The sequence below is a fragment of the Oreochromis niloticus genome, linkage group LG10, assembly GCF_001858045.2.
Source record: "Oreochromis niloticus isolate F11D_XX linkage group LG10, O_niloticus_UMD_NMBU, whole genome shotgun sequence".
Classification (NCBI taxonomy): Eukaryota; Metazoa; Chordata; class Actinopteri; order Cichliformes; family Cichlidae; genus Oreochromis; species Oreochromis niloticus.
The window spans coordinates 1,221,879-1,236,467 of NC_031975.2; the positions used below are offsets into that span (position 1 = coordinate 1,221,879).

General features: G+C 44.0%; 1 protein-coding gene across 2 annotated transcripts; it reads left to right on the forward strand.

The window, feature by feature from the left end:
* Positions 1–925: 925 nt before the first annotated feature.
* On the forward strand, positions 926–6,795 carry spns3 (SPNS lysolipid transporter 3, sphingosine-1-phosphate (putative)). 2 transcript variants are annotated; one of them, XM_005462997.4, is made up of 13 exons: positions 926–1,066; positions 1,669–1,915; positions 2,001–2,066; positions 2,311–2,447; positions 3,747–3,898; positions 4,214–4,280; positions 4,361–4,503; positions 4,599–4,739; positions 4,832–5,021; positions 5,421–5,486; positions 5,570–5,668; positions 5,752–5,911; positions 6,401–6,795. In XM_005462997.4, the coding sequence occupies exons 2-13, from the start codon at positions 1,690–1,692 to the stop codon at positions 6,469–6,471; spliced, it is 1,518 nt and encodes a 505-aa protein (XP_005463054.1). In that variant the 5' UTR covers positions 926–1,066; positions 1,669–1,689; the 3' UTR covers positions 6,472–6,795. The 2 variants fall into 2 exon arrangements, with proteins under 2 accessions (XP_005463054.1, XP_019219439.1); XM_019363894.2 differs by lacking the exon at positions 926–1,066 and having other exon boundaries at positions 1,844–1,915; positions 2,324–2,447.
* The last annotated feature ends 7,794 nt before the right edge of the window (positions 6,796–14,589 follow it).

A 14,589-nucleotide genomic window follows, 5' to 3' on the forward strand; every position in this document is an offset into this window, starting at 1 on the left:
AGTAAACTGGTAGAGTTTCATGTCAGTAAGCCTGGTGTTTTAGGGCCCTTTAAGGCATCCTATTGCTGTCAAAGGCATCATCTTATATGTCTTAACCTCAGATGAAAAAACCCAAAAAGCTTTACATACTTTAACCCTTTCATGTTTTCTTGTATTTGTGTCAGTGTTGATGGTATACTTGCACATAAACCTCTACATACACATCAGTGTCCACCTAAGTGGGCATGTAAACAACTCTTTGACAAGTACATGTTTAAAAAATGAAGTTCAAAAATCTTTTTTTCATGCATAAAGATGAATAAAAATACTTAAGAAAAAAATCCTGAGTGAGGTTGTCATCATTCATGCATGAAAGGGTTAAAGGGTTTTAATGGCTCATATTATTATTTTTTTTAAATATTCTTTATTTCTTTATTTTTACATGTACATGACCCTAATGTCACACTGAACAATAGTTTGTAGAGCAGTGGCTTTGATGAGTCACTGAAAACTGAAACCAAAGCGAGTGTTTTCTTTATGTTAAAAAATAACCCTCTCTTGGTTCTAAGATAACAGATGAAATGCAAAGGTCTGATAGGGCAAGTGTTTCCAAAGCAGAGCAGGACCACTTATTAATCACTCTCTCTTCTGAAATTCGATGGCACGTTGCATATGGCAGTTTAGCTACTAACGTAACTAATCCATTTGAGTATAAGGCTGTTGACGGTGAATCAGACTAGTAAAAAGTAAAATAATTACATTTTATTGCTTTATTTTGTGCTAAGTGTAAGAAATACTAAAAAGAGGAACAAAAGGTGCAAAATGTCAATGACGTCTGGCTTATCTGCACCATTGCTTCACCAAGACAGATATGTGTGTGACACCCTGCATGACCAACCCTCAGTGGGCTGGCCCCGTCACTAACTTAATATAACTCGAGTCGTCCCAAAACTGAGGTCCCTGTTAGCGTCTTCATGCCTCAGAGCCATTCAGAGTCACATTGTTCTCTCGAAGTTGCACATCTGTAGGAATGAGAGAGAGGATTTAAAGTAAAACTAAAAAACGAAACATCCACATCAGCAAGTCGGTGAGTTCACCTGTAATTCACATTTTGCATGGTTTAAAAATACCCGTCTGATGGGAACACAGCTGCATTGTAAGATTACAGCTGTGCTGCACTATGTTGTTTTGGGAGAGAAGATTTCATAAACAGTGCTCTTAGTGTCGTCTCTCACTCTAGTTGGGCTGAAATATCTGAGGCGCACTGTTGCAGACGCCAAGGTTATATTTTTATATGCTTCTAATCGCTGTGTCTATTTTCTACATATGCATAAACTTCCTATAATTAAAAGATGCTTTAACCTTTCTTTCGTGGTTTTTAAGAACTGTGAAATAAAAAAAGCAGCATTTAGAGAACAACCTTCTTCTTCTTTCGGTGTTATTTTGACACTGTTGCAAAAACATCTTCTTAGTTGTGTAATGTCCCTTTCTGTCATAAGGGCTATTTCTAAAGTCTTTCTACAGGCCGCATGAATCAACTTTGCTGAAAGCTGGATCGCTTGAACCCCAAAACAGTGATAGTGACTTAGTGAAAGCAGGAGCTGTGTGTCTACACTATATTGCAAATTTTGTCACCGAGCTCTGTGGAGCATCTGTGCACGAGTTTTAACATTAGGCCAAATATTTCAGCTGAAGGGAGAGCTGCTCGCGATGGAGCCAAGGGCGTCAGTGACATCCTTCAAGGACATCTCAGTACGTCGATGGAGCCTGCGTTCCAGCTGCAGTCTACCTTATGGCTCTTTCGCAAACAGCCTTGCGTCTCTCACACCCGATGCTGAGGAGAAACCTGCCATATCGCCCAAGCGCGCCTATGTCACCATGGTTGTGCTTTGCTACATCAACTTGCTCAACTACATGGAGCGGTACACAATAGCAGGTTGGATGATTTCTTTGTCAGCACACACTATTTACTGCTTCCAGTTAGGCAGGGCTTACACTGAATGGTATTTCTGGCCTTACAGGTGTCCTTAAAGATATTCAAACATTCTTTCATATAAACGACAGCACGGCTGGACTTCTGCAGACAGGTATGATGAAGCATCTGTTTAACAAACACACAGAAGCGTTGATGGAGATCAAATTTGTTTTGCTTTCTTTGTTTTTAATGCAAGTGCATGGCAGACCCATGTGTAGTCAAGTGTACATACAATCAGGCACCTAATTAAGCGGCGCTGTGTTTGGATACGGGAGCTTTCACTGATTGTTGTGTGTTTACTCTAAATGAATGATGTCATTGAAAAGGAATAATTGATTCCATCAATTCATTTTCAGTTTTCATCTGCAGTTTTCTCCTTTTGGCCCCTCTCTTCGGTTACCTTGGCGACCGCTACAATCGCAAATACATCATGATTGGTGGCTTGAGTGTCTGGCTTTTGACTGCAACCGCCAGCTCTTTTGTCAATAAATCGGTGAGTGAGGAGTATTTTACAAGGAATAACAAAGTAACACAACTTGGCTTTGCTACGTGTTCACTTTCCTCCCTGCGTTGTTCTAATTCATCACACGTCTGTTGGAAATGCCCCCGAATTTCAGCATTTGACTCAGTGTTTGTGGTTCAGGGTAGTTTTCCATAAAACCTTCATATTACAGCTACGTTGGCAAGAACGAGCATCTTAACCCTTTGTAGATACACTGAGTGGACCCAAAATATTATCTCATTTTCATTCAAGTCACAAAATAGACAGAAGAGATGTGTTTAAGGTAATAACATGAAAAACTCCAAATTAAAATAGTTTGTGTCTGTTGATCAGACCACAAATTGAAGAGCATGAATTTTTCTTACCAAACTCCATCAGCTGAGTCGTATTCTTATGAGGCATTAGTGAACCTCTTCTCTCAGAATCTGAAAGTCTGAGCCGTACCCTGTCAGACAATGTGAACTGTTAAACTAAAGGAATGAACATTTTGTCTTCATTAGGTGTTAAAAAACTTTGCAGTGATTCATTTATTAATGTGCCAGAAATGTTATTGTTATCTGGCTCTATAGAAACATATAGCTGTCTCATCTGCATAACCATGCTGACAAATGTTAAGCTATCTGATGAGGTTTCATCAGATCGAGACGTCTGAGAAGAAAAGTCACGAGAGTTTGAAACCTGGTCTGCACAGGTTATGCAGAGTTTCCTGATTTAAACACTGGAAAAACCAGCCCAGCGCTCGAGACCGTGAACGAGCATTTTATAGTCTGTGGTATCAAAGGCTGCAGTGAAGTAAAATGAGGACAGCACAATAAGAACCTTATTAAGTTAGTTTGAGGTGACCAAACTATGTGTGTGAGGAGGCTCTCTGCACTCTGATTTGCTCTGTAATCACACTGGAAACTATCAAGCAATTCGTTTTTGCATCAGTGCAGCTTTGTCTACAAAACAGTTTGGTCTGTAATTTCCCAAATGTTTGTGTTTGTGTATTCATATTTGATATCCTTAGAAGTGGTTTAACTGAAGCCACTTGGAAGGAGAGACTCATCCATCACATTTAACTGTAGTTTTGACAGGTGCAGAAATCCAGTTACGAGTTTCAGGGAGTGGGAGCTGTAAAACTCAGTGGGGTCTGAGATCATTTCCCCATGTTTTTGATGAAAATGTATCAGAGGTTTGTTGCACCCTATCTGCAGACTGATTCTGCTGATGACTCATCATGCGTGTAACCATGTGCGGTTGACAAAAAAACATGTTGAATGTTTGATGTTTTTGTCTTGATCTATGCAGCAATTCTGGCTTCTCGCCCTGCTGCGAGGCTTGGTCGGGACCGGAGAAGCCAGCTATTCCACCGTCGCTCCGACCATCATAAGCGATCTCTTTACTGGGGGCAAAAGGAGCATCATGATCTGCATCTTCTACATCTTTATCCCTGTCGGAAGGTAAACAGGCTTTTTTTCTTTTTGCACGCTTTAACAATTTCGTTCAAATGATGCGCTGCTGCACTGCAGCGTAGCTGAAAGTAGCTCAAATAATCTGTTGCCGAGGTTAATGTTTGGTAGATTTGTTCTCATCACAGTTGTTTGGTGTGCAGAGCAGGTGTTGCAATGAGTGATGACGCAGCAGTGACTCTAGATTTAGGTGTCAGTACGTTATCGCTCGCCCCCCTCCCCCATCTTAATCTTTCACTTGTTAAGATGTCATATGGTGATACAAGCTTGTTTGTGCAACATGATCACACTATCGCGTGTTTGCAGTGGTCTTGGGTATATAACAGGGCAAGGCTTTGCATCTCTCACAGGGGACTGGCACTGGGCTCTGAGGGTGAGAACATTTTTCTTATCTATAATGCAGAAGTGTGACTTGATACAAAGTGATACTGGATTATTTGCCTCTGTTCTCAGATCACACCCATCATGGGCGCGGTGGGACTCATTTTGATGATCATTTTATGTCCCAACCCGCCGAGAGGTGCTGCAGAAACCCACGGAGAGGGGGTGACGGAGCAGAGCTCTTACTTGGAGGATGTTAAATATCTTCTGAAAAAGTATGATTTATACTTTACCCTTGCAAGAGTAAAAAAACCCAAACAAATGGTGTTTGTTTCTAAACAATCTTGTCTTCTTGGTTCTCTGACCTTAGTAAAAGTTACGTGTGGTCATCGTTGGGCGTGACGGCCCTGGCCTTCCTCACCGGGGCGCTGGCTTTCTGGCTGCCTATCTTTTTGTCCCGAGCTCGGGACAATCAGAAACTCAGCGACAAACTAAGTGACTCCTCGGACAGGTATAGCATGACCTTTTCCCCGCGTCGCTTATTTGCTCCAGCCTGAATCGGTGCAGAGTTCTGACTGTACTGTGTGCTCTCTTCTGCTTCAGTTACATCTTTGGTGCCGTAACAGTGGCCACAGGCATTCTGGGCGGGGCTCTCGGCACTACTTTATCCAGACTGTTTAGGGACAAGGTGCCAAATGCTGATCCACTCATCTGCGCCGTGGGCATGCTTGGATCAGTGCCGTGCCTCTTTATCACCATCTTTTTGGCATCAGCAAGCATTCCTGGCACTTACGTAAGACAGACTTTGGAGCTATCCTCTGGCTGAGTATACCTCGAGGTGGTGACGTTGCTGGTTAGTCACTGAGTGCACCGCTTTAGTTCAAACTGTGATATTTAGGACACAACATTAAGAAGACTGAGAATCCTTTAATGGTTCATCTGACAAAATTCTCTTCAGATGGTTTGAAGTTTGTCCTGGTCCACTTGTAGTGATGCAACATGGAGCAATAGGTCTGAACGTCAAATAAAGCCTCCTTTTTCTTCTTTAATTTAAATTCTAGTCACGATGTCAAAGGTTCACATTCAGAGTAGGGCAGTTAAAGGCATCGGTTGAAATAAAACATCGTGAGCACCTGTTATGACTGAAAAATGAAAGAAGCAGTGACTGTTTGTCTTGAATGTCTCGTTTCAGGTGTTCATTTTCTTGGGCGAGCTGCTGCTCTCATTGAACTGGGCTGTCTTGGCTGACATACTGCTGGTGAGCATCAATTCTGACAGTAAAAACCTCAAAGTGTCGGCTCAAATGTGACATGTCACTTTTTCTCGTGCTTCCCACTTCAGTATGTTGTCATACCAACAAGGAGGGCGACAGCGGAGGCTCTACAGATTACAGTCGGACATCTCCTGGGTGATGCTGGGAGCCCTTACTTAATAGGAGTGGTAAGAAAGAAGTAAGCTTTAGGAAATCATCTCAGGTTCTGTCACTGATCACTAACGCCGATTTCATACCTGTACTGGTGTAGGTCTCTGATGCTATATACTCAGGTAACACTGAGAAATTTGACAGTTTGAAGTACAGCCTGCTGCTCTGCCCCGTGGTCGGGATTGTCGGGGGAGTGTTTTTCTTCATTACTGCCATCTATATTGCTGAAGACAGGAAAGCAGTGCAGCAGCTGCTTGGAGGTAATATAACACAAAAGACACAAACACCAGAAACTAAATGTTGACACGGCCTCCGAGTTTTAATTTGTGCAAAAGACGCACAAAAAGTTGTCATTTCTTTTGTAACATACATGCTTGTGTCCGTGTGTCTGAACAGTGGTCCTCTATTCAACTCACTAACTTCAGATAGCTCCTGTCCTCACACAGTTACGAGCAAATTCCCCCTCATCTGCACACATGCACCAATAACACACTGGCACTCTGGTTCTCTGGCAACTCAGAGGAAGAAATGGGCCACAGCTGATAAAGGACACATTGTGATCCTTGTTTGGGTCTCATTCTTTCCATTCTGCTGCGCTGCCAAAGGGTCAAAAAGCCAGCTGTGTCAGCTCACTTAGTGCTGTGGTTTATCTTCTCAGATCCTTCACCAACCAGTGTGTGCAAGTGCTGCTTGCTTAATTTAAAGTTTTTCAAACGTGTGTGTGTGTGTGTGTGTGTTTACGTTACCAGAGGAACCCCAACCACCGCAGCATCCTGCACCTGAGCCCTCGGTGGAGCTGAGCAACAGGGGAAATGTGTAATCGCTTGCAAAACGACTGCAATGCAATGAATGTAAAGTTAAGTTATAAACCACAGTTACGAAGACCAAATGGCTTTCAGTCTGTACAGTGTTTAATACCCTTTAATTTTACCTTTTAATACCATTTCTTTAACTGTTTTTTGTTTTAAGAGAATTCATTTCAGTTTTCACCTCAGTGTAATCTCACAACAGAAGTTTGTCTTTTAACATGATCACATTGTTACCTCACAGGACTGTGCAGAAGACTTGAAACATGGATGCAGTTGTATTTTTTCACTGTAATTGTTGTTGGTTATATTTCTATTAAATCTTCAAGCAAAAACTGCTCTCGGGTGTTGCGGAGTTACTCTCGTGTGCTTCAGTCTGCCAGTTGAACTAAAATAATAAACTGACACTAAAATCTCAGTATTTCAAAGTTAAAGAAGACATGTATCATTGACAATACTTCCAAGTATCATCACTAAAGTGACTCACTTACTTTTAATGCAAAAGAAAAGTATATGTGGTTTGTACGGTGAAGCTTAGCTGCTCAACTCTGCATTCTGTCTACTGGCCAGCAGGGGGCGACTTGATATGACTAAGTTAAACAGTGAAAATGATATGAAAGTATAGAGTGCAAAATGTGCTGTCGTCTGTGTTATTAACAAGTTAGTACCATCAGTGTCTTGTGTTGTTTCTCAGTCAGAGTCGACCCTCATCTGGTTTAAAGAAGAAAAGCAACAACAACATGCTGACAGCCACAATGCTCAAACCAAGACTTCAGGACACGCCATCGCTTATATACAGTTTGATAGTATGGTCCAGTGGAGGAATAAATGGATGAGTGGTTTAATAAAGGACAGAAGCAGAAAACACAAAACTCTGTCATAAAGTATTCTCTGCTTTAAAAAACAAAGAAAAAAGCAAAACAAAAATGTTTGGATGCCTTTCAGAGAAAACTGTTTCTGTCTGACATGCAGCAGAATCGAAGTAGGAGACTGAAATAATAAGTATGGAGAACTTGGTGTTGTTCTGTAAGGCCATTATCCATTTAGTTTTTTGTTCTTGATGACCGATGATGATATGACTCTCCTTTTGCTGATGTCCATCTGTGGAAGAGCTCCAAAAATATGCCCAAGTATTCACAGCGAGTATCGTCACATTAACCTTTCTATCAGTGAATATCCTGACCAGCATGCAGCTGCTCCTCTGGCACCAATGAGGACCAGAAATGAGACCATAAAATAAGCGCACGGCGGATTTAAAGATGGAGGAACAACATCCAGGCTGAATGGTAAATGGCCTGTATTTGTATAGCGCTTTACTAGTCCCTATGGACCCCAAAGCGCTTTACACAACCAGTCACCCACCCATTCACACACACATTCACACACTGGTGATGGCAAGCTACATTGTAGCCACAGCCACCCTGGGGCGCACTGACAGAGGCGAGGCTGCCGGACACTGGCGCCACCGGGCCCTCTGACCACCACCAGTAGGCAACGGGTGAAGTGTCTTGCCCAAGGACACAACGACCGAGACTGTCCAAGGCGGCAACCTTCCGATTACAAGGCGAACTCCCAACTCTTGAGCCACGATCGCCCCACAGAATGCATTGTAAAAACATCAATACTGTGACAGCTTTGGTTGTTTAACAAAAAGCTTTCCAGTGTTTGTCCACTAGATGGCACCTCTGTATCAGTGGGGCAGTATGGATTTAGCAGACGTTCACTGAGACCTCGTGTAGACCTGGCGTGGAAGTGTTCATCTCTGAGCGCACATAGTGAGCAGATTTACTGTGGGGCAGAAATGTTATATGTAATGATGCAACTGTGAGTAAACAACCATGTTGTTGGGAAACATTTGTAAGTCGGTGTGTCACCCAGCCTGGCAAAGTTTTCTTTAAGGTTAATATAATCATATTGACAATGTGAATTCAGAGCAAACAAAGAGGACTGGGCACCGACCAGGTAACCAAACTGGTCAGATTCCAGTCCACTTGAGAATCCACAGCATGTCCAACCCAACAATGCAGAGGACCCAAATACATCTGTGTCCGGGGACCACAGGACACCTTCAATGTCCCATCTCCATCTCAACAAGCACCTGCTGTTTGGTCCCACAAGAGGGAGCTACACAACAATGGTTTCAATGGTTTCAGTGGTTTTAATGATGCAGCTGTTGGTGTATATGTGCAAATACACAGATAGTTCACTAATTCACTTTTGGTGATATTTGTGTTTTGTTTGCATAGTTAATGTGTCAGGCCTCTACTGCACAGTTCAGCAGTGTAATACAAACCCACACACAGTACTTGTATAGCCATAGCACTGCAGTCCTCTACATTACCTAATAGACATACATACATACAAGTTATCTATCAATATATATTTATGCGATATACGAACATGACAAACATATTCTTCATCCCGAACCGGTCACAGCAGATGGCCCCGCCCCTCCCTGAGCCTGGTTCTGCCGGAGGTTTCTTCCTGTTAAAAGGGAGTTTTTCCTTCCCACTGTCACCAAAGTGCTTGCTCATAGGGGGTCATATGATTGTTGGGGTTTTCTCTGTATCTATTATTGTATGATCTACTGTGCACTATAAAGCACCTTGAGGCGACTGCTGTTGTGATGTGGCTCTATATAAATAAAATCGAATTGAATTGAATCGAGTTGAGTTGAGTTGAGTTGAATCCGCTGTGCTGCAGCCTTCCTGTGTGGAGTTAGCACTATGTGTGCATGCATTCTCCCCGGGTACCACAGCTTCCTCCACAGTGTGAAGGCATGCATGTTTGGTTAATTGGTGATGCTAAGCTGCTGGGAATAGCTGGATGTAGCTGATAAAATGAGAATGGTTGTCCGTCTCTGCCTGTCACAGTTGGGATAGGCTCCAGGCCCTCTGTGACTGAGACGTGGATAAGCAGAAAACATATTTCAACACAAAGTCACACTGAAGAAAGAATGCAGCTTCACAGGTTTGGGCACTGACACTGTAGCATTTTCATCCTCCTTTCATGGATGATTACATATCATATTGTACAGTAAAGGCAGGTGTGGTACTAAGGTGTGAAGGTGAGAAGAATGCAGCACAACCACAGTACTGTCCACCAGTGCTGGACCTTTAATCACCTCTCTCCATGTTAGAGGAGCTCTGTTACAGACATGGATTCCCTCCACAGTACAAAAATGTTAAGCCAACATTTTTGTACTGTGGGGGGGTGGGGGGGTGGAGACTATCCCAGCTGCCATAGGGCGAGGGGTGGGGTACACCCTGCACAGGTAACCAGCCTGTTGCAGGTCTGGCACAGGCAACCATTACTTACACCCACATATTTAGAATCACCCCACTAGCTGCAAGCCTTTGGCCTGTGTGAGTATCCAGAAAGTACAAGCAAACTCCACACAGAAAGGTGGATTCAAACCCGGGACCTTCTTGTTGTGAGACCACAGCGCTAACCACCGCTTGCCAACTTGATATATGCTAAATCCTAAACTGGCTAACTCTCTCCAAGTTTGTGGAGCATGATGGGTGTTAACTTTCAGTGTAGCCCAGCACAGAGCACACAACAGGACATCATTACCTACGCCAGCGTCACAGCGTCGCGTCAATCGGTTTCTAAACTGTTCAGACAGCTGCTGCAGAGGTGTCTGCTCTGCCCTGCCAAATCCTAACAGCTGCATGTCTCCGTTATTTTGAACTGGTGTAAACCATGGAGGGAGGTTAAAGGTCACTGGCCTCGTCACTTTCAAGTACAAGGTCACGCTGTAATTGGGCTGCATTGTCATCATATTGTTGGTGTATCGCAGTAACTGCTGCACACAAGAAGACTCGGCTGAAATACAATCCTTCTACAGATTTTATGGCTGATTTATGAAACTGTTTTCACCAAACTTGGCACTTACAAATTGAAACGAAAGGTGGAGTTCAGGGACATCGATTCATTGTTCAGGGTGTCACTGAGACACCGTCCTTTTGTTTTTCAACATTTCCGACTACAGCTCTGTGTGCGGAGGGAATAGACCGGGCGGCACGACATGCAGTGCATACTGAATAACAAGCAGACGCACACTCAAAGGTATGTGGAAAACATTCTAGCGGTAAGAGTTCAACCTGTAATCAGAACACAATGGGTATTGTGTGGCATGTTTGAAAGCACTTTATCTGCATACCTCTCAGTTTCCCCCGTCGACCCTGGCTGTACAGGAAACTGTCACAATGGCTAATAAATTGCATGGGCCAATCAATGCAGGAGCCAGTGGCTGCTGTGGAGCGGATACAGTCGGTGTTTACTCAGGGACGGGGAGCATTTTAGTCATGAAAACAGGCATGCTCATACATGGGAGCAGCTCTCAATCAGAATGCTGACGTGATATCATTATTCCCCAGAAATGGCTCGTGCACATCGCGAATATTTACTGTAACTGAGGAGTGGGCTTATCTGGTCTTCATTTGTGTTATTCTCACCCTTCCACCAATCAGCTGCAGAGCAGCGATAAGAGGAGTAAAACCACATTTCTGGATGTGAGGTTGCACTCAGTCCTTATCTCCAGCAAACTGCTGCAGTGTCATGACATCATAGAGAGGAAGAGCCCTCTCCACCCTCTGCACTGTCCCTTATTTGGACAATTACATCATATGGGCCCCTCGTGTATTTGGCGTAGACAAATATTTCTGATTTCGCTGTGAGGCGTCAGCACAGTCATTATTGGGACACTTATTGATATGATGCCACCGTGTTCTTAGAGTCACTGGGTGCTTCTTGGGCGGGTAACACAAGAACAAAAGAGATGTGTTGATTGGATGGGGGGGGGGTGATAATCCACACAGGAGCACAAGCATGCAGAAACTCGGAAGTTGTGTTAATTAACACAGTGGTTGTGTGACGATGCCAGACAAAGAAGGAAAAATACCAATGTTGCAAAGCTTGATTTTTAGGGGTTATTATATTTGTATCATGTCAAGGAAGTTACTTTTCATGCAGCGATATGCAGGAGATGGATCTAGCCCATGAAATGCCTTTGTCTGAATACAGAACACAAATGTGGACTGCAATGGAAATGCAGCCAAATCGGAGGTTTTCCCTATAATGGCATATGCACTTTTTTGGTCCTATGTATTTAGCATTCCTGCTTCAGAGGCCTGCTGGCCACTGAGCTGAGAGCTGATTTGCAGACATAGCTAAAGGGTAATTACAAAGATCCATGTAACCTATAAATATGAGCTAAAGTACCACACAGATCTGCCCTCGCTGCAAGTCGGCCTCCACCACACAGCGGCTCCCACTTCTCCATTTAAATGCACTGCGACTGGTTTTTGTGCACCATGAAGAATGCAAACAAACAAGATCAACACGACGATACTGAAGTGGACGCTGGAGTCTGGCCCCGATTTGTCTACCCCTCAGACAAATGAGCTGAGACTGATGACCCGGGTCCAAGGATTCCAGCTCGGATGGAGCTGCTGAATAAATTATTTAATGAGCAGATAAAAGAATCCGTCTCTGCCCATGAACACTATATTTAGTCACTGCTGTCTCTCTGCCACCTGCTGCTGCACTTGCACAGCTCAGGTCAGACTTCCAAGGAGGGGAGACATCAGCCCAGATCTGCCCAAATCCCCAGCTGCTCTGCTGCCAGACGCTCTGCTGCTCGACTTTGGGAGGGGAGTCACTCCTGTAAGCTACAGTCAGGAACAGGCGGGCCACAGGTCAGGAGGTCACAGCGGATGAGAGAAGGTCAGAATGGCAGGGCCCACACCTCAAGACGGGCTGAAGCCAAGATGGCTCCAAAAACAAATGTATGTGAGGGAGGTCCAATGCTGCCAGATATCAGCGAGGAGGACGTGAAAGGCACATTTCAAAACACGTGTTAGTCTTAGGATGGATCGTCTTGTCGGGTTTGTAGATAGTCTCTGTTAAAAACAACACATTTCTCCTCACAAACTCCCCTTAGTCATTTGTTTCCGGGTAAACTTCAGCTTCCAGGCCCCTCTCCTGTGGAACCAGACACTATCTCTCCTTTTAATATCAGGCTTGAAATTTTCCTTTTTGATCAAACGTGGATCAGATGACCCTCCCTTAGTTATGCTGGGTTCTCCTTCCCATGATGACGAATGCTTCTTCTTCACTCTTTTGCTCTCTGTTCTGGTAGATGGCCGCCCCTCCCTGAGCCTGGATCTGCCTGAGTTTCTGTCCTCTTAGCGTAAAGAAATAAGGATTATTCAGAGGTCCTACTTTCCTACTTGGACTACACAGTTCATCAACTACTTTTGTTTTTAAATGTGTATTTAACTGAATCAAAGAAAGAGATGCTTTAAAAGTAAAACTGTTCTAGTTTCAGGCAGGACTCTGAGAGGACAATTGGACACATGTTGTCTGGCCTTTTGTTTAAAGCAATAAAATCCAAAGCTACAGTTTTGTGCAGTGCAGTGGTTGCAGATGTTAACTAAAAATGTACTGCACAGGTTAGAATGATCAGACAGAAAATGCACAGCTGCTCATTTTTCCTCAGCTCAGCCAAAGTCTAATGCACAGTTTTCAAAGAGACGCTGTTTCTTTCAGTCCAGGGAGGAACATGTTCATAGTGCATAAACAGGCAGACTGAGGCCAAAATAGCAGAAAGCATGAAGTACACCTTTACATTGATTAAAAACAACAATCGAGTGATGGAGGGATTCTTTATGAGCACAAACGCTGGACGTTTAACCAAATAGTGGCTGTAGCTCAGGAGGTAGAGCAGGTCACCTACTGATCGGAAGGTCGGTGGTTCGATCCCTGGCTCCTCCAGTCTGCATGCCAAGTATCCTTGGCAAGATGCTAACCCCGACTTGCTCTCCGATGCATCCATCGGAGTATGAATGTGTGTGAATGTATTTAGAAAGCATGAAGTGTAGATAAAGTGCTTGTGAGAATCCGCGTGATTGGGTGAATGAGGCATGTTGTATAGAGCGCTTTGAGTACACCGGGAGAGTAGAAAAGCGCTATATAAGAATCAGTGCATTTACCATAATCTCCATTACTTTGTTGTTATTATTCTTTGTGGGTTCTTGTGAACTTCATGGGCTAAAAGACGTGAAGATGTGTTTACCAGAAAAACAGCTGATAGACATGTGTCAGTGGGACATTTAAACTTTAGTGGCACCCACATGCTTCAGAATGCACAGAGAGCTGGCCTTATCGTCCCGCAGGCGCTGGGTGCAGCGATTAGTAGGTTATCTCCCATCCTGCACTGGAGGCTCAGCCCTGAGCTTAGACAGGAAGGAAGGCCGGCGCAGTGACTCTGTGGCTCCGAGCCACATGGTAGAATAATGCTACAGATAGTTCTGTGCCCACCGAGCCATTCTGCATGATGGAAAAACACACAGGATCCCATAGACATGACCAGCATATCAAACACATGCCAATGAAAGAGGGGGAGCGGGGGCTCCAGAGAGGGAGACGGGAGCAAGTCTTTTCCAGGGATCTCTCCTCTAATCTTCTAAACCCTCCACATAAGGCCGCTGGCTGGTCTTTTCCTGCATCCTTCCCTATACTGGACATCAGTCTGCAGCATTACAAAAGCGGCTCGTGTATCACTTGTCTGGATAAGCATGTCAGGCTGCAGTTTTTGCATCATACTTTTTATTTTAGACATCAAAGTTATCAGGAAGTACATGGATGACTGCTTAGAAGTCCTGCAAAACAAATATAACGAGGGGCTTCAGGATGAACTGACTTAAATCAGTCAAACACACAAACAAAAAAATGCAGGTCATCTGGTGCACACAACATCCTGGCAATGCCAAAAAGCCTGGAGAGCACAGCCGTACAAGCACCCGGCCTCCACCCTCACTGACGCCAGGATTCATCCTCCCTCGTCGTCTCCGTATCGGTCTGACCCCACGTGTTGATTGGTGATTAGCTAGTTTGAGAGCTCTCATTTTCACATCAGGCAGATCAGAGAACAAAACTAATCGTTTACAGGCGCTCCCGTTCAGCAAACAGCTTACTGGCCCGTGTCCTCTCTGGCGTTCAGTAAAATTAAACTACACCTGTCAGCAACACCCCCTCAACACGCCCTCTTCTCACTGCATCACTGAGCTCTGTCCTCATGTTAAATCAACAAAATGTCAAGTCTTCTTGCGCTGCTTCACACCTTT